Genomic DNA, 19,324 nt, shown 5'->3' with positions numbered 1-19,324 from the left:
TTCTAAAAGCTTAACTAAAAACTGGTCAATAAACTAGGCAGAAATTGCTCTACAGAAAGAGAGAAATCCTAAAATGCCACTTTCCACAGAGAACCCAATTGTTTGTTTTATTTTGAGTAAAGAAAAGAGAAGCTTTTGCTCAGACTAGAAGAAACTCAGTCGTAAGTTTGGGATGTGTATTCAAACTACACATGCAATGAGGACAATATTACGCTACTGCAATTGATGTGCTGTTGCATTTGTCTACTGTTTGTCTATTATTAACAATTATAAACAAAGTAATGCAACTAGTATTTGGAACAATTCTTATAGTGTTACTGTGTCAGGCACATTTCACTTCTCTTCACACCACTGGTTCTCTTTGCATACCTGGGCTTCCTCCTCTTCAGTAAAGTCATTCTTGATGTTGAAAGTTTTGCGAATCTCCTCAGGAGTTTTTCCCTTAATCATATTGGCAACAGTCTTGCATGTGACATCAAGCAAACCTTTGATATCTAAGTAGTTTGCACCCAGAATAAGTTTGAAAAGTGTTCCTTGGTCAACTTTCAGGAATTCTTGGTCCCAAACAGGAATATCATCTGTACACTTTTCTTTGTTCTCCTCATCCTCAGGAGGAGGAGGATCGTCCTTGTGGTGGGTGCACCACTGAATGACCTTTTTTAATATTGCTGCATGAACATTTGGTAGAGGAACTGGGTCATCATCTCCTTCATCATCCATTCCCAAATCTTCCAACATGGTCTTGATGGTCACAGATTGTTTGGCAATTTCTACATCAACTTCAAAAATTTCTCCATCAGAACTCTGTAACTTAATTGAAGGCATGGTGTTTGGTCTCGAAAAGACGGAGGACCAGGAGTATGCCGGGAGCTGGGGAGCAAGGAGAAGAGAAAGACAAAGACAAGACCACTAAAGAATGTTTTCTTCTTAACTTCCAAGAATGTAGTTTGATTTTTCAGATAGCAGACTTAGATAAATTCCTTTTTTGCACCCCTTGGGGATCAAGCCCAGGGCCTGGCACATGCTAAGCAAGTGCTCTACCACTGAACTACATTCACAATCCTTGGATTTTTGAGACAAGGTCTCACTGTGGTCTAGGCTGACCTTGAACTCATGATTCTCCCTCAGCTTCCTGAGTGCTGGGATTAGAGTCATGCACTACAATTCCTAACTAGATAATTTTTTTATTCCTGTTATATAGTAATATAACCTAAACACTGAAATTTATTCCAAGTATCCGAAGTATGTTCTAAAGTGAAAGTGTAAGGAATTTAAATACATTAATCTGGAAAGCAATAAATAGGATTGAGCCAGCCATAGTAGCATGCATTCATAATCTCAAAAACATGGGAAGCCTTAGGTAGGAGGAATACAGGCTGAGGAAGGAAGGAAGGAAGGAAGGAAGGAAGGAAGGAAGGAAGGAAGGAAGGAAGGAAGGAAGGAAGGAAGGAAGGAAGGAAGGAAGGAAGGAAGGAAGGAAGGAAGGAAGGAAGGAAGGAAGGAAGGAAGGAAGGAAGGAAGGAAGGAAGGAAGGGGAAAGGGAAAAGGGAAAGGGAAAGAGGAAAGGGAAAGGAAAGCAACAATTAAAAAAAAAAAAAACACACAAGACCTTACCTAAAAAAGGCTTGGAACATGACTCAAGTAGGCACGTGCCTACTATAAGAACGAAATAGGATTGACATTTTCATTCCACAAAAAAAAAAAATGTTTATAAATATGACAGTTGTGTTGTAAGAGTTCTTGAAAGTAATTCATTGCAGCAACAAAAAATTCACAGAAGAGTTTGGGGATATGCCTCAAAGGTAGAGTTCTTGCTTAACATTCATGATCCTTGAAATCAGTCTCTAATGCCTCAAAAAAAGAAAAGTGTTTCTCAAGATAGCAAAACTTTGCCAGGCACTGGTGGCTTACACCTGTAATCCTGAGATCTGAGGATTGCTATTTGAATCTATCCCTGGCAGAAACATCTGAAATGCTTTATCTCCAATTAACTGTCAAAATCCCAGAAATAGAGCTGTGGCACAGATGGCATAGCACCAGCTTTACTTGGGAAAAGCGAAGGGATAGCACCCAGGGCTGAATACAAGCCCCCAATACCAACACACACACAAAAGTCAATTGAGACTGTAAATTCTCATAAATATGTGGCATCTACATGTTACATATCATAAATGCAAATAATTTAAGTCAGATTGTCAGATTTAACAAGAAGGAAGACCTAACTATCTGCTGTTATCAGAAGCACACCTTAACAGTACAGTGTGACTGGGCAAAGTAAGATGGGAGAACAAGCCAGGTGCCAGTAGCTCGTGCCTGTAATCCTAGTGACTCAGGAGGCTGCAATCTGAGGATCACAATTCAAAGCCAGGCTGGGCAGTAAAGTCCATGAGACTGTTATCTCCACTAAACTACAAAAATATTGGAAATAGAGCTGTGGCTTAAATGGTAGAGCACAAAAGCTCAGGAACAGTGCCCAGGCCCTGAGTTTATGCCCCAGGGCCAGAAAAAAAAGTAATAAATAAAAATGGGAAAACATATCATACTGACACTTAGCAAACAGAGCTAGGCTAGCAGCATTGGTTTTAGACCATTCAATTTCAGAGTGGAAATTATTATCTGAGATAAAGAAGATTATTTCATAATAATAAAAGGGCCAGTTGAGCAAGAAGACATAGCAAGGGCTGGGAATATGGCCTAGTGGTAGAGTGCTTGCCTCATATACATGAAGCCCTGGGTTTGATTCCTCAGCACCATATATATAGAAAAAGCCAGAAGTGGCACTGTGGCTCAAGTGGTAGAGTGCTAGCCTTGAGCAAAAAGAAGCCAGGGACAATGCTCAGGCCCTGAGTTCAAGGCCCAGGATTGGCAAAAAAAAAAAAAAAAAAAGAAGAAGAAGAAGAAGAAGAAGACATAGCAATCCTAAGTATTTACTTAATAACTTTCAAAAGTTATTATAAAATAGTAACTGGTGGCTCATGCCTGTAAGGCTAACTACTCAGGAGATTGAGATCTATGAATCACAGTTCAAAGCCAGCTCAAAAATCCATGAGACTCTAATCTACAGTTAACTACCAAAAAAAAAAAAAAAAGCCAGAAGAGGAGCTGTGGCTCAAGTGGTAGAGCACCAGCCAAACCCTGAGTTCAAGCCCCAGGACTGGCATGCACACACAAAATTAATAGAACTGTATTTCAAGAACAAATCCACAAGTGTTGAAAATATTAGTTAGAGATTTTAGTATTCCTTTCTGAATGTGTAATGAGGAAAGTACGCAATCAGTAAAGACTATCAATCAGCTTGAAGTTATAAGTGACAAAGAACAGGGCAGTAAGTACACAAGGTCAGAGCAGTTACACATTCTTCTCAAGAGTACATGGAACATGTACCAACAAATACCCTACTCTGGGCCATGAGACAACTCTCACTATATTTTAAAGTATTCAGGCTATACGAGGTATATTTACTACAGTGAAATTCAATTATAAACCAATGGTAGATACCTAGGGAAACCTCAAAAACTAGGAAATTAAAGAGCACTTTTTAAAAATTAGATAATTTCTAAAGCCAGAAATAGTGGCTCATACCAGTAATCCCAACAATTGGGAGGCAGAAAGAATCAAAATTCCAGGCCAGCCCAGGCAAAATAAAGTTAGCAAGCAAGACCCTATCTCAAAGAACAAGCTACCTGTGGTGGCACAATTCCTAATCTTCATGTTGACAATGGCAGGATCTTCCTAAAATCTGATGAAATACCACAGTGAAACGCTTTGGTACCATTAATACACACTAATTTAAAAAAAAGTCACTTCTGCCTGCAGAATTAACTCCAGCAACATAGTTTCCATTCATTCCCTTTGACCTTAAGTCTATATATTTCTTTTGTCACATTTATTACTCTGTTCTTTTACTTGTCCATCTCCTCAACTGTGCTAGATTTATAACAAGAGTTATCTGAGAGTTTCCATGTCTGAATTTCAGTGCCTAGCATGACACTGAGAACAATCATGGTTCCAATAAAAATGAGTTGAATAAACAATGAATATTATAAACATTTCCTTTTTCCTCTACCAAAGAAAATTTTTCTGTAAATGGAGGAAGTTACTTTTTCTGTCATCAGAGAAATTTTTTCAGAAAGTCTTTCCTTGGAATTGAGCATATGAAAACCTACCTTTAAAATGTCAAAGAACTTTGGGCAATGATTTTTATGTTTTTGAAGTAGTAATGTCATCATTTTCTATTTCTGCATTTGTGTGTGTATCTTGCTGAGACGTTCTTTTTCCACTAATTAGTTGATAACTGGCTAAGTACTTTTCATCAGCCCAAGTAGGGCCATAGCCAGTATTCATCTGTGGAGTGTGGACAGTCAAGAAATCCGATCCAGTATTAAGAAAATTGTTCCTGAACTCAGACTTGGCTGGACTGGCACCTTCTGGCATGTGCTTGTGGGTGGGGAATGTGGAATGCTTTGAAAGCTGAATGGGGTTTGTCAAGCTTCAGAATTCCCTTAAGGCTGAAGGAAAACAACATTCATTGTTTAAAAACACATTGGTTTTGTGGGGTTTTTTTTTCTGCTTTTCTAATCTTTGGAGCCTGAGTCTGCAAAAACATGCCCAGCATTTTGCTTCATGTACCTCTCCTCCTCTGCCACTGTCAGCAGTGATGTGGAAACCTTTTGATGGTGCTTTTTCACAACGTTCAGAGCACATGGGAAACAGTCGTTAACATCCATACTGAATCCTAAGAAGGACTATATTGCTATTTGCCATTCTTGGAAGGTCAGTAGAATTGATGAGAGCAGGGGTCCTGAAGTGAGATGTCTGAGGCTTAAGTCCTTATTTTTTCCATTCCCCACCTGCATAATCTTAAACATGGTATTTAAGTGCTCCGTGCTGTTTCTGTTTTATCATCTACTCAAAATAAGAATAGTCTGACTTCATAGGGTTGCTTGAAGATTGCTTGGCTCCATACATAGAGTGCTTGGAAGGGTGACTGACAGACAAAACATATAATAAAGTTGTTGTGTAAGTATTATTGTCAGTATTGTTACATTAAAAGCACAGTTTGCATATCTGACTAGTAAGCCACAGTAACTCTACTGTAGGTAATACGTGCCTAGTAAGCAGGATTTATGTGTGTGTGTGGGGGGGGGGGGGGCATGCGTGCCAGCACATTTGCGCAACAGTGGTGGGACTTAAACTCAGGGCCTGAACTCTGATCTTTTGTCTGCCTGAGCCACCTCCACTTCTGGGTTTGGTAGTTAATTGTAATGAATCTCACAGGCTTTCCTGCCTGGGCTGTCTTTGAATTATGATCTTCAGATCTCAGTCTCTTGAGAGCATCTAGGGGGAGCATCCAGTATGACCACCAGTACCTGGCAAGCAGGATTATTTTATACGCTGAAACCATCACTCTGTCATTGGACAGAAGCATTCCCTTAGGCAAAGAGAGATTGGCTATAGGTGGCCTCCTGTTTTACTTTACTCCATATCTACTAAGCTCCTAAAATGTCATTTCTCATCCTGAACGTCAGCAACCTCCTTTCTTCTTGTCATCAGGATTTCTTCAATCACCACCCCTCATCCTCTTGCCCATTATATTTCCCTCACCCCAGGAGGTAAAGTAATTTTTCTAATATAAAACTTTGATCTCTTCAGTCACTTGCTTTGAAAACCTTCAATGTCCCAGGTATCAGTGGCTGACACCTGTAATCCTAGCTACTCAGGAGGTAAAGATCTGATGATTGCAGTTTGAAGCCAACTGGTACAGGGAATTCTGTAAGACTTATCTCCAATTAACAAGACACCAGAAGTGGAGCTGTGCTTTCAAATGGTAGAGCACCAGCCTTGAGCGAAAAAGCTAAGGGACATCACCCTGGCACTAGCATTAGTACTAGCACAATCTCTTTCTCTCTCTCTCTCTCTCTCTCTCTCTCTCTCTCTCTCTCTCTCTCTCTCTCTCACACACACACACACACACACACACACACACACACAAGGATTGGGCTGGGGCTGGGAATATGGCCTAGTGGTAAAGTACTCCCCTCGTATACATGAAGCCCTGGGTTCGATTCCTCAGTACCACATATATAGAAAAAAGCTGGAAGTGGCGCTGTGGTTCAAGAGGTAGAGTGCTAGCCTTGAGCAAAAAGAAGCCAGGGACAGTGCTCAGGCCCTGAGTCCATGCCCCAGGACTGGCAACAAAAACAAAACAAAGGATTGGGCTGAAGGTATTTTTCAAGTGACAGAGTGCCTACTTGGCAACTGTTGGGCTCTGAGTTCAGATCCCAGTACAACCAAAAACAAAACAAAGACAATCTTTGACACAAGATAAAGTTCTGCAGCCCATAATCCATGATGAAGCACTAGGGTTTTGGGATCTGATCCCAGCAGACCTCTTTGCCTCTTTTTCTGATGAACTACTATAGTCTTCTCCAGCTCATATTGATACTGGGCCTATCATATTAGGAATATAGTTCTTACTAGGGCTCTCCCTTCATCTGGATGAACTTTACTAGTCAGTTGGGATTCTAGTCTTGTTCTTCCAGGCCCCTCCCCTGTTCTATTCTGTAAACTCCATGATCCAGGGACCTACCTAGTCTGTACAAATTTTATCTGATTGCCTGGCACATAATTTTAATACATATTGAATTGATTGCCCTCTACTCAAAACTCTTCTTATTTTCTATGCTTATACTTCCAACACAGGACTTAACTCATTGTTTTGTCTCATTGTTATGTGTTTGTATGGCCCATTAGTCTGAGAACTGCATAAAGCAGGGTGGGGTCCTTGCCTTTAGAATGGCCAGCTTCCAGCAAAATGACTGCCATGCAACAAGTGAGGGAATTAATATTGTGCACATATTGTTAATCTCAGTTACTGAGTTTCCCCTAATTCTAAAGCAAAGGAACTTATGGATCTTCCCCTCCCCCACCCACCCTGAGTCTTACCAAATCTTGTATATTATCCCATTGATAACCACTGAAATTGTATGTGAACACACTTTTCTGGTTGGTAGGTCCATAATTTCTTCACATTTCTTTTGTGTATGTGTGTACCAATCCTGAGATTTGAACTCAGGGACTAGGCACTATCCCTGAGCTTATTTGCTCAAAACTAGTATTCTACCACTAGTAACATGCTTTGCCACATCTCTACTTCTAGTTCTTTGGTGGTCAATTGAAGATTGAGTGGTGGTCAATTGGAGGCTCATGAATTCCCCCCTCTCCCTGCCTCCGACTGGCTTTGAACCTTAATTCTCAGTGCTCAGCCTCCTAAGTAGCTAGTACTACAGGTGGGAGTCATCTGTGGCTAATGGTGGCTTTTCTCCAGATTCTTAAGTCTCTAATCACCAAAAAAGACAAGTATCTATGCCTAAGGAGTTACTGACACAAATAAACCTGCTAATAACCTGCTAAAGTGAAAATACCCACAGTGCATAAGAATATGATGATGGTCCATGTGTGATAGACATTTTTCATAAGTACTCTGTTCTTCTTCCTTTCTCTTTAACCTGGAAGTTGAATTGTACTTTCCCAGCAATGAAATATAGGCACGATCGTGTGAGATACAAATTGCACATATCGCTTTAAGGTGGAAGGTTAAAGAGCCAGGAAGAGAGTATGACCTGTGCTTCCTTCTCACTGTCACAGTGACCTTTAACATTTAGAGAGGAGCTATTCTTCAGCCTCCATCCATGTGGGAGCTACTGGAGAGGAGTCCAATGTTCACTCCATGCTATGTGTATTGCCCAAGCAAGACATTAACCATTGCAGTTTTTGCGTTGTTTTTGTTTTTGCAGTACTAGGGTTGAAGTTGGTGCCTCATGTTTGCTAGGCAAGCACTTGAGCCATGGCCCCAGCCCTTTGACTTTTAGTTTGTTCATCTCCCACCTCCCAGACTGACTTGGGACTGTGGTTCTCCTACTCCACCTCCACGCTACAGTAGACTAGTGGTTTACTAGTTGGTATACATAATGTTTTTCATTTCCAGTCTACCAGGAACTCAAGGATCTTGGTTCAAATTTCCCCAGATGGACCTGAAACTAGCATGAGAGTGCAAATTATTTGGAGAGTGATTCCAGGAAGCTGGGGCAAGAGATGAGGCACACTGGAAAACAAAGACTTACTATATAGTAGGTTTCTAGGAAAAGTAAAGAATGCCCCTGTAAAGCATTTATCCATTGCCTCTTGTTTCCTTGTGGTTGTCTTTAGCCTCCTTCACTACAGCACAGACTTTGCTCCTGAGCTGAACAAGCTCCTGAAGTTGTACAAACTATCTTGTAGCAGTCAGTGAAATAGCATCTTATATGCACTTGAAATTGGGGTAAACAGTGACTTTATAAATGCATTGAAATCAGAAATGTGTTGAGAGCTGTACCCAGAGCACCAACAGTGCCTCCCATACAAGGTCTTACAAGGTTGATGAATGCAAAGAGACACAAAGTCATGGTGGATGGCACCAAAGAAGTGAGGACAGACCTTGAGCAAGCTTCTTAGTCTCTGAAATGTGAGTGATAATGCCCACCACCTGAGGTAAGTATATGAAAATACAGAGCACAATTACCTAGGCTATGGTAGATGCTCAGTCCTCTGCCTTTTATCTAGCAACAAGTCTTCACTTAGTGATTCATAAATTTCCCCTGTAGATCATTAACTATTATAAAACTCTTGCTGTGGTCACATGACAAAAACCCAAATCTAATTTAAGGACAACTGAAACTGCTGACTCTTATAACTGGAATTCCCAGGGTTGACCCTTTCTTTAGGCACAACTGGGCACAAGAACTCCACTTTTAATGTCATCAATGCTTTCCCTTTGGGTGTCCCCTAGCGACTTCTCTTATATTCTTATCCCAGTCTTATAGCTAGGTTTGTCCATATTTGGGAGTAATGAACAGGGTGTGGCTTAGATGTAGACATAGAATGCTTCAAATTTATTTCATTCTTATTTAATGATCTCAGGGTCTAAGTATAAATTCTCACCTCCAGCTGGTGCTTCTTGAACCCTAATTGTGCCTGGAAGGTACTGTATTCTGTTGGAACTGTAATACCTAGAGTGGGATGCTTGTACTAAAAAAGTGAGTGAGTAGCTGGCCTGCTGGCCCACATGCTCCACTAAGGCAACATGAGAGGAGAGGCTGAGTGATGTGGAAAAACACAGATGAACAGAAGCAGTTGTGGGAGGTAGGCCACTACTAAGTGCTTTTGGTTGATGGGAGTCATCCCCTGATTCCCATAGTCAACCATATTGGGGAGGCAGGATCCCATTGCTAGCTTCTGCCAGTGCCAGCACATATTTCCATCCAGGGGCTGAATATGCCCTCATGCTGAGCTTCAAAACACAATGCTGTGTGGGAACAATGGAAGGACTCAGCACATTCATGTGGTGTTACACAAAGCCTGGCTATGTCACCCTCTCCCTAGGAGCCCTCCAAAGGCCTCCCAGAAAAATAAGAAATGTCTCATCAGGGTAGCTCACTCCAGGTGTCTTGGATTCAATAAAAATATTTCACATGCCTTTTTTTCTTGTATTACTATACAAAAATAAAATTGAGTTTCTCAGTATAGAAGTATAGAAGAAAAACCATACAAACATATATAATATATTATATAGATTATATACAATAACATATGTCATATATAATATAATACTAATAATATAACATAATTGATTACATAATATATGTAATATATAGTATATATTGATTATATATACATATATATGCATATATATACAAATATAAACATGCTGTTAGGGTCTTCCCTGGAAAACCTCTGTCAACATGTCATAGGTACTTCCAAATCTTCTATGTGAATCCATACTGTGCAGATTCTTGAACTATGAAAAACTGAGCTGAAAATTCTGCTTTGTTGCATGCTTTCTTTACTGATGTATAATGTACATGAAGAAAAATGTGCAGATACAAGTCTGCTCTCTGATTTTTTTTTTGTTTTTTTTTGGCCAGTCCTGGGCCTTGAACTCAGGGCCTGAGCACTGTCCCTGGCTTCTTCTTCCCGCTCAAGGCTAGCACTCTGCCACTTGAGCCACAGCGCCGCTTCTGGCTGTTTTCTGTATATGTGGTGCTGGGGAATCGAACCTAGGGCCTCGTGTATCTGAGGCAGGCACTCTTGCCACTAGGCTATATCCCCAGCCCCTCTGATTTTTTTTTTTAATGTCACTCCTGGGGCTTGAACTCAGGGCCTGGACACTGTCCCTGAGCTTTTGTGCTCAAGGCTAACCCTCTACTGCTTGAGTCACAACTCCATTTCCTGCCTTTTGGTGGTTAAATGGAGACAAGAGTCTCAGGGACTTTCATACTCACACTGGCTTTGACCTACAATTCTCAGATTTCAGCTGGCTTTGAGACACAATTCTCAGATTTCAGCCTCTTGAGTAGCTAGTGTGACAGGCATGAGCTACCAGTACCTGGCTATTCCCTGAATTTTTACTTATGTTTAAAAGCTGCATAGTGTCTATTGTTGGACTGTACGAAAGTATATTTAATCAAACCTCAATGAGTACTAAGTTATCTTCCAGGTCCTTCTAGTCTCACAAACACTTATTGAGCATCTGCTTGTGAGCCAGGAAACAATGATATTTAGTGATGAAAAACCACAACCATTAATTTGGATTGCTTAAGAATTCACAGGTCAGCTGAGAAGTTTTGCTGATAAAGGACAGGCTCAACAAATACCTGTGAAACTACTTGTGAGGTAAAAGTAAAAAGGTAAAGGGAATGAATGTAGGTGTGATCTTCCAATAATGAAGGAATGGGGAAATTGCAGGTATGATAAAAGAGAATGGCTGGTAAACAAATTTTTTAAGAGGAAAAGATTTTTTTAAAAAGAAAGATCATGGCAGATTTCTGTCATCAACTAAGAAGAGTCAGTGAGCTACAATCTGGGATATGGTGGTGGGTGTAAGAGGGGCAAGTGAATTTGGAGTGGGAGAGTAGAGGAGGAAGAAAGAGGAGATTGCCCTGATCATTTGCCAACACCAACAGTAAAAAAAACACTCCAGATCCAAGAAAAATACCTGGATCCTGTGCCAGAAAATCTAGGTCCCATGCCATTAGTAAGCTGCAAGACCCCAACAGGTGGCTGGGCTTCTTTCTTCTTGGGGATTTGAGATAGTGGACAACTCTTTCCTCCCTCCCTCCCTCCCTCCCTCCCTCCCTCCCTCCCTTCCTCCCTCCCTCCTTCCCTCCCTCCCTTCCTTCTTCCCAATCTCAGTCCCTGAGCTTCTTTTGCTCAAGGCTAGCACTCTACCTCTTGAGCCACAGTGCCACTTCCAGATACTATGAGGAAGACTGTAACTCCATTGGCCATCTGCATGTGACCTGGCATGCTCTGTAAGTATGGCAGGCCTGATCATGTGGTGTTTGTCTTTATAACCCGACCCCGAACATGGCCAGGGGTGCGGGTTCCAGCTCCCAAGTCTGGTCTGCAGCCCTGGCCGGCCAGCCTGCTTTTTACAGTCTTAGTTTCAGCTCCTGAGTCTGGGCCATGACCAGGCTGCTCAGTTTGCCTTTTGCTTTCCCAATAAACCCATCTTACTTGACACTGTCTCTGAGTGGTGGACTCTTGGAGGGATGGGGAATCTCCTCCCTCTGACCCCATTACAGAAATCTTGATGAATTACCTAGCTGTCAAGTTCTCCTTGGAGCAAGATATCAAAGATAGGAAGCGGAGGGGGGGGGGGAGGGGGGGAAGGGGAGAAGAAATAAAGAGGAAAAATGGAAGTAAATTTTCTTTTTCTGGCAGTATTAGGGTTTGAACTCAAAGCATTGAGCTTGCTAGGCAGGTGCTCTTCCACTTGGAACCACACTTCCATCTGGAGGGAAGTTATTGATTCTTCTCTATAAAGACTTTGTTTAAAAGGCAGAAAAATTTGAGAAAAAGTATTAACTGAATTTTTTCCCCAAATATCTTCTCTGAAACCTTTTTCTCTCCCTCAAAAAAGTATTACTTAGGCTGTTAAGTACTCAAGACAAATCTCTTTCATATTACTGGACATGAAATAGTATCACAGTTGATGCTGGCCAGAAGCCATTTTGAAATTCAGTAATTATTCAACACAAGGGAAATTCCAAATGGTGAAGTAGATTCTTAAGAGGAAATTAATATTGAACAGGGCATCAAATCTAATTGGAATCTTGAGAAACTAGGAGCTGGAGTAGGTAGAAGAGCTGGAGGCTGTAGAAGAGCTAGAGCCTAGGTAGGTTGAAACAAATTATATTCGTGTGTGTGTGTGTGTGTGTGTGTGTGTGTGTGTGTGTGTGTCCTGGGACTTGAATTCAGGGCCTTAGCTGAACTTTTTTTGCACAAGGCTAGTGCTCTTCTACTTTAGCCACAGCTCCACTTCCACAGCTCCACTTCCCAGTTTTTGGTGGTTCGTTGAAGATAAGAGTCTCCAGGACTTTCCTTCTCTAGGCTAGCTTTGAATTGTAATCCTCAGACCTCAGGTCTTGGTGTAGCTAAGCTTACAGCCCTGGGAAAGTAATGCTGGGGGGGGGGGGGTGGCGGGGATACTCTCACTTTTTTTGCTTGCCATAATTATAATGTAAAAGGGACATTTTATTTTTTATATATTTGTCTTTAGGCTAAGAGGGCAGAAGTCAGTACTTCCTTTTAGTCTGACAGTGGAAAACTTTACTCTCTTTGTTTCTTTCTCATCCATGTTCAAGGTGGATTAAAGAGATAAAAGGGCTTCTAATCTTTGCTTGTCCTGCCAGGTGGCTAGGGGTTAATGACAGTATTGATGAAGGTAGTGCTCATCCATAACAGTAAGCAGTAAAAGCAGTAAGGCTATGTCTATTAAATGGAGAAAGTCTACAGAGACCTTCCCCTTCCCCTGTTTTCCTGTTTAAAGGCAAATGGAGACTATTTCAACTTAGAAACATTTATGGCAGTTTAACTTCTCCATCTTTTCTGTATTAATTGCTTTGAGAGCACAACTTCCCAAGCCATTGAGCACACAAATAATCTCATTGTTCCATTTGTGAATGGCATGAAAGTCTCCCTCCAGAATTGAATTTAGGGGGCCCAAGCTAAAATATCTTTAGATGCAACTAATTTAGAGTCTGGTTCTCCTGGCAACTAACTGTCCTTGGCTTTTATCTAAGCCAACATGTGACGTGGTGAATAAACTCCTCCCCTTTATTCAACAACTGAGGCAGACAGGGTGTGGGGGGGGGAGGGCGGTACCAACAGTGGATTATGTTAAACCAGACCAAAAACTTCAGGCTGATGCCTTGAGAAAAGACACACAGTAGATTCACATTCTTTAAAGAAAAACCAGAGTCTAGTAGGAAAATAGTCAAGTGGGAGCACTAAGTTGCTATGAACAATAAAAAGGGATCCTAAGAGAAGGAGCAAAGAGCACCAGTCTCTACAATACTGTTAATTTTTTTAAATACTCGAAGAACATCCACTCTATATCTAAATAACGGAAGGTAGATAATTACCCCTTATGATTCCATGCTGTACTATCTTGTACAGTGGTCACTAACCAGTTGTAAACAGTGTCAGTGTTGGTTCCAGCTTCCAACCCTGATCTTTCTTTTTTTTTTCTTTATTGTCAAAGTAAAGTACAGAAGGGTTACAGTTTCATATGTAAGGCAGTGAGTACATGTTTTATCCAACTTGTTACCTCCTCCCTCATTTTTTCCCTGCCTCCCCTCTCCCTTTCCCCCCATCATGAGTTGTACAGTTATTTATACCAAATGGTTTTGTAAGTATTGCTTTTGGAATGGTTTGTCTTTTTATCCTTTGTCTCTCGATTTTGGTATTCCCTTTCTCTTCCCTAGTTCTAATACATGTATATAGAGTATCCGGGGTACTAAGATCAGATACAGTAAAGCAGGAGTAAAACCACAGAAGGGAATATGAGAGGAAAAAAAAAAGTAAAAAAGGGTACTGTTTCACATGGCATGTTGAAAATAATTACAACCATGATATACCACTTGTTTCCATAATGTAGAGTTCATTTCAGTTAGCATCACCTTATATGTTCATACAGTATAGCTATTGGGCTATTGTGATCTTCTGCTATGTCTAACCTAAACATGTACTAATTATTCCCCATGAGTGAAACCATAGTGTCCATGTTTCTTTGGGTCTGGCTCACTTCACCTAGTATGATTTTTTCCAAGTCCTTCCATTTCCTTACAAATGGGGCAGTGTTGTTCTTTCTAATAGAGGCATAGAACCAACCCTGACCTTTATATTCCTCTGTTCCACTTCTGTAAAAGTGATTGAAATAATTCAGAGGCCAGAGGAAATTACTGCAGACATCCAGTGTCATTGTATGAAATGGTAAGAATTAAGCTGGCAGAAAACATGCATTAAGGTAATGTATAAATCTTGTCATGATAGGAAATTGCTATTTGGCCTCCTTCTGAATTGCCTTCACTTCAGTGTTTAGGAGGAGGCATGCAGATTTATCCATTTTATTTATATTCAGAACATAAATTCTGGAATCATGGTTGCTTCCATAAAATATTGGGACAATCTCTTGATTCCTACCATCAGTCACACACAGTCTTGCAAACCAAATCACAAAGTACGCCTCACTATTGAAGATCTGTAGATACTATTTTTCTTTTCTTTTCTTTTTTTTTTTTTTTTTTTGCCAGTCCTGGACTTAAACTCAAAGCCTTAACACTGTCCTTGGCTGCTTTTTGCTCAAGGCTAGCACTCTACCACTTGAGCCAGAGGGCCACTTATGGCTTTTTCTCTATATGTGGTGCTGAGGAATCAAACCCAGGGCTTCATGTATGCTAGACAAGTACTCTACTGCTAGGCCACATTTCCAGCCCCTTAAGTACTCATTTTGATGGCTGAATTCTCCTTGATTGGGATGAAAGGAAGGACTCTGAGATACCTGCATTTATTAGTAGACCACCTGTAATAATTGTAATTAGCACATTTCTTAGCACAATGACATTAGAAAATAAGATTCAGGAAAATGGAAGATTAGTCTCTTACTGCTGAGTGGCAATGAAACTCATAGCACGGCAGCCCTAGGCAGTCAGAATGTGGGTCTATGGGCCTTCAGAATGTGGGTCTATGGGCCTGTGCTCATTGGCGATTAGGCAAACATTCTTCTCCACTTTTATTCCACTGCCATCTTACTGCTGTCATGTTGCCATGGTGATGTCTTTCCGTATTCTTTTGCTCTTTTGGTACCCTCTCAGGGGAGAGGCTGTAAGGAAGTGGTTTGGTAACAGAATCTTTTTGGAATTTCGTTCACAACCCATTGAAGACCAGTATAGATTTTCTCTTATAGGAAATGTATGAAATGTAAAACTGAAAATGTTGAAGAAAATATATTTGCAATGACTTAGATGAGAAATGTGCATGTCATTCATTCAATAATAAACTGCTTGGAAATTGTGTTCCCCATCCGAGAAGATGATATTCCAAGAGACGGCAAAGCTTCTGATTCTGCAGAACTGTAGCCTGTGCTAAGTCCTCTTACCATCATGGAGGAGGGGCTGTGTGTGTGTGTGTGTGTGTGTGTGTGTGTGTGTGTGTGTGGCGAGAACCATGCCAAAAAGGACAACAGGTGGCTTTCCTTGCATGCACTCCTTGATTTCATCCATGCCATGACCTTTATTATTACCCCATTTTATAAGATAAGATCCCTATAATTCAAAGAAGGTAAACTCAGCTCCTATGGGCCTCTGACTCTGAAGGTCATCCCCTTAATCACCATGTCATCACCATGTTTCTTGACAATTCCAGGTCAGCAGAATTGCTCCTTCGCTTTCCCTGCAATTAAAACTTAGAAGGGCTCCATCCAAATTCCTCAGAGTTATTCCAGGAGAGGATTCTCTGAAGCAGCATGTAAACTGGCAATGTGATATACTTGTGGCCCTTTCCAGTTATGTATCAAAACATACAGTGTGCTTTCAGCCATTAGACCTAGAAGCAATGCCCCAATCTTACTAGGCTACTTAGCTATGCCAGCCTGTTAATTCCTTAATGAAAAGAAATGGCAAAAACTGTGCTTGCCCATAGGTCAGGAATAGGCCAATTGCTATGAGGCCCATTTCTGCTCTTTGAAAGCCTTAGGAATCTTAGATGAATGAGATTGTGCTCTGGACCCAGAATTACAGGCTCTAATTGCCCTTTTATAATGACAGAGCTCTCATTCTTCTAAAATATTTTACCCACCAAGTTTGTTTTTTTACTTGTTGTCTTTGGAGTTACAGCTTTAGACATTACTTTGGCAGTTGCTTCAGGTAATTTTTCTCCATTAATAATTGCTAACAAAAGTAATTAAATTTCCTTTGATCTTCAGCCTACTATTTGGGATCCCAGCTCTTATCATCTAACTACACATCCAGTCCTCAAAGGACCTAAATTAATTTTGGTTTCCAGAACAAATCCCCCCCCCACCCTGCCTCCGCAATTTTCAGTATTTTTTTTTCTCCTGTGGTTCACTCTGTCCTAAGTGACCTTTGTACTTAAATTCCAAGTCTGACTACCATTTTGGAGGTCATTGCAAATACTGAACCTTTTACTAAACTCTCCCCAATTGTTGCAGATCAGATTTAACATTTCCTGTATCTATGTCCCATAGAAATTTATGGTGTCCCATAGTCTTCTTTGTAATATTGCTCTTTGTAGTTTTCCTGACATTTTACCAGATTTCAAACATCTTGAGGGCAAGACCCAAGATTCCCTATTACCACATAATAGTGGCAGGGGAATATTCGGGTTATAGCTGTGACAAGTCACATGACCAAGTTCAAAGCTGGATGCAAGACTTTGGGAAAACTACTTCCGCTTTCTGGCCTGTGCACTTTCTGTACTTACCTGTTCCTACCACACAGGGATCTTGTGAAAATTAAATGAGATTCTCTCTAAAAAAAAACAGCACAACTTATGTTTTAGACACTTGTTGCAATGTCTACAGTGAGCTCTCTCCATTGAATAATTAAATAACTATTTATTGAGTATTATATTAGTCTGCACAGGCTAAGATAAGAAAATACCATAGACTATATGACCTAAACAACAGTTTTCTTTTTGTTTGTTTGTTTGCTTTTTCATTTGTTTTGTTTTTGATAGTACTAAGGTTTGAACTCAGGGGCTCATGTTTGCATAGCTGGCATTCTGTCACTTGAAACCACACCTCTAGCCCTACTTTTGCTGATTATTTCAGAGATGGAGTCTTACAGACCTTTCTGCTCAGGCTGTTTTCTTAGAACTACCTTCATTCCTTCTAATTTGGTAGGATTATAGGCATAAGGCAACAAAGTGGTTCATAGTAAGCACTCTCTTCCTGGTTTGCAGATAGCTGTCTTCTAGATGTGTGGACAAAGCACTCTCTTGTCCCAGTTTTTACTCTTTCCTTTCCCCCCTTATATCCTTTTCTTCTATCTTGTTTTCCTTTCTTTCTCCCTCTTGTCCCTCTCTCTTTTTATCTTCGTCTTCTTCCACTGCTGCTACTACTTCCACAAAGAGGTTTTTACCAATCCTCATGACCTCAGCCAGCTCTAATTACTCTCTCCCCTAAAAGCTTCATCTCCAAACGCCATCGCAAGGCAGTTAGAGTTTCACCACATAAAAATTTAAGGGAATACAATACAGTCCTCCGTATCAACAATGTACACATTGATCTAATCTAGGGATAGAGCAATGAATGAGACCAACGATGATGTAACATATGTCTATAACCTGTGAATACTTTACATTCCTAGGTGAAGAGGAATTAGATTGAGATAGAATTGTTTACTAATGAGCTGACCTAGGCAGAGCTAAACCTGGGCTGGCTGGATGTAATCAGTGGAAGAAGGCAGAGAGATCACAGTGATGCAATAAGAGGAATCTACCTTTTGTTTTTTACTTTAAAAAAGAGAGAGAAAGGGTACTACAGGTCAAGGAATGCAGGGGCCTCTAAGAAGCTGATTAAAAACAAGAAAATGGATTCTCTCCTATAGGAGTGCAGCCCTGATGAGGCCTTGGTTTTATACCAATGATAACTGTGTTGCTATCCATTCTGGAAGTATAGACAATAAATTTATATTGTTTGAAGCCACAGAATTTATGACTTTTTTAAGTTAAGTAAAATATATAGTGTATCAAATGACAACATATTCTATGTACAAAAAAATTGGAGCAAAGACACTGGAATGAGGATCTTCTCAGACTGAAAAGATGATTGTGCTTTTAAGTAGAATTGAAAGGGGAGAGCTTTGGTGAATGTGAGCACTTGGCTGAAGAAATTAAGAAAGTAGTTAAACAATTAGAGAGACTATTCAGGCAAAAGGCACAAGTAGTAATGGCCTGTGGTAGTTGTTTCCTTGGTATTTCTTATAGTCATAAAGGGAATACTGGACAGAGAGGCATTTGCAAAGGGACAGCTAGTGAGAAATGAGACATAGAAGGGAGGTATATGTATATAAAATTTAGCCCAGTGCTAGTGGCTCACTCCTATAATTCCAGCTACTCAGGATGCTGAGACCTAGAGGATCATAGTTTAAAGCCAGCTATAGTTCTGCCAAGACAGAAGTGTCTATGAAACTCCATCGCCAATGAGCTAGCAAACTGCCAGACTGGAGGCTTAGCTCAAATGGAAGAGTACCAGCCATCAGCAAGAAAGCCAAGTGAGAGCATCAGGCCCTGGATATTTGAGTATATAGCCCAATTCCTCCTTGATAAATGCTTGATAGTTTCTCCTTGTTCTATTTAAAGTGCAACAGAAAACATGTAGACAATATTTCCTCGGTTTATATTATGATATTAAGAGGAATAAAAAGAAATAGAAGCTCCAGTTCTTCCTCTCAGGAAGACAATGAATCTTATATGTGAAGACTTTCACCATGGAGTATTTCCTGTCATTAGTTTGCTTACCCCTAAACAGCTACTGTGCGGGGTGGATACTGGTCCCTCCAGTTTACCTAAGAATATAATTGAGGCCTGAAAAATCATTAAGTAGATCCAAATCATGCAAGTACAAAGTAGAGGGTTGTGGATTATGCCTCAAAGTTGAAGTTCCATGAATCCCAGTTTATTAACTAGTCAATCTGTTTGTTTTCCGATTATTTAATGTTCTGTTATCAGGCAGCCCATTTGCCCTTCTCTGGGTGACTTGGAAGTGGCTTTAGTGGGACCAGAACAACGCCCTTCGAATCCAACCTCTTTCTTGCTGCTGTGGCCACAGAGGCAGTGTCTTTTCGGCCAATGTAGAGACCTTTCAGGAAGGAAGAGGATCCCGCAGAACATTGAACTGGATCCCTCCCTCCCCCGCCCTGCCCCTCCCTCCATGTAGCTGCGTTTCCTCGGCCGGCCGCCAGGGGCCCCCCTTCCCGGCGCC

General features: G+C 40.8%; 1 protein-coding gene across 1 annotated transcript; it reads right to left on the bottom strand.

Annotated features, from left to right (window-relative positions):
- Positions 1–306: 306 nt before the first annotated feature.
- On the bottom strand, positions 307–863 carry LOC125362013 (S-phase kinase-associated protein 1-like). The gene has a single exon (XM_048360701.1). It carries the CDS (start codon positions 823–825, stop codon positions 334–336), a length of 492 nt encoding a protein of 163 aa, XP_048216658.1. The 5' UTR covers positions 826–863; the 3' UTR covers positions 307–333.
- Between the last annotated feature and the right edge of the window lie 18,461 nt (positions 864–19,324).

Source organism: Perognathus longimembris, chromosome 1 (genome assembly GCF_023159225.1).
Source record: "Perognathus longimembris pacificus isolate PPM17 chromosome 1, ASM2315922v1, whole genome shotgun sequence".
NCBI lineage: Eukaryota > Metazoa > Chordata > Mammalia > Rodentia > Heteromyidae > Perognathus > Perognathus longimembris.
Note: the sequence above shows the minus strand (reverse complement) of the source record. Positions and strands in the feature narration are given on the sequence as shown.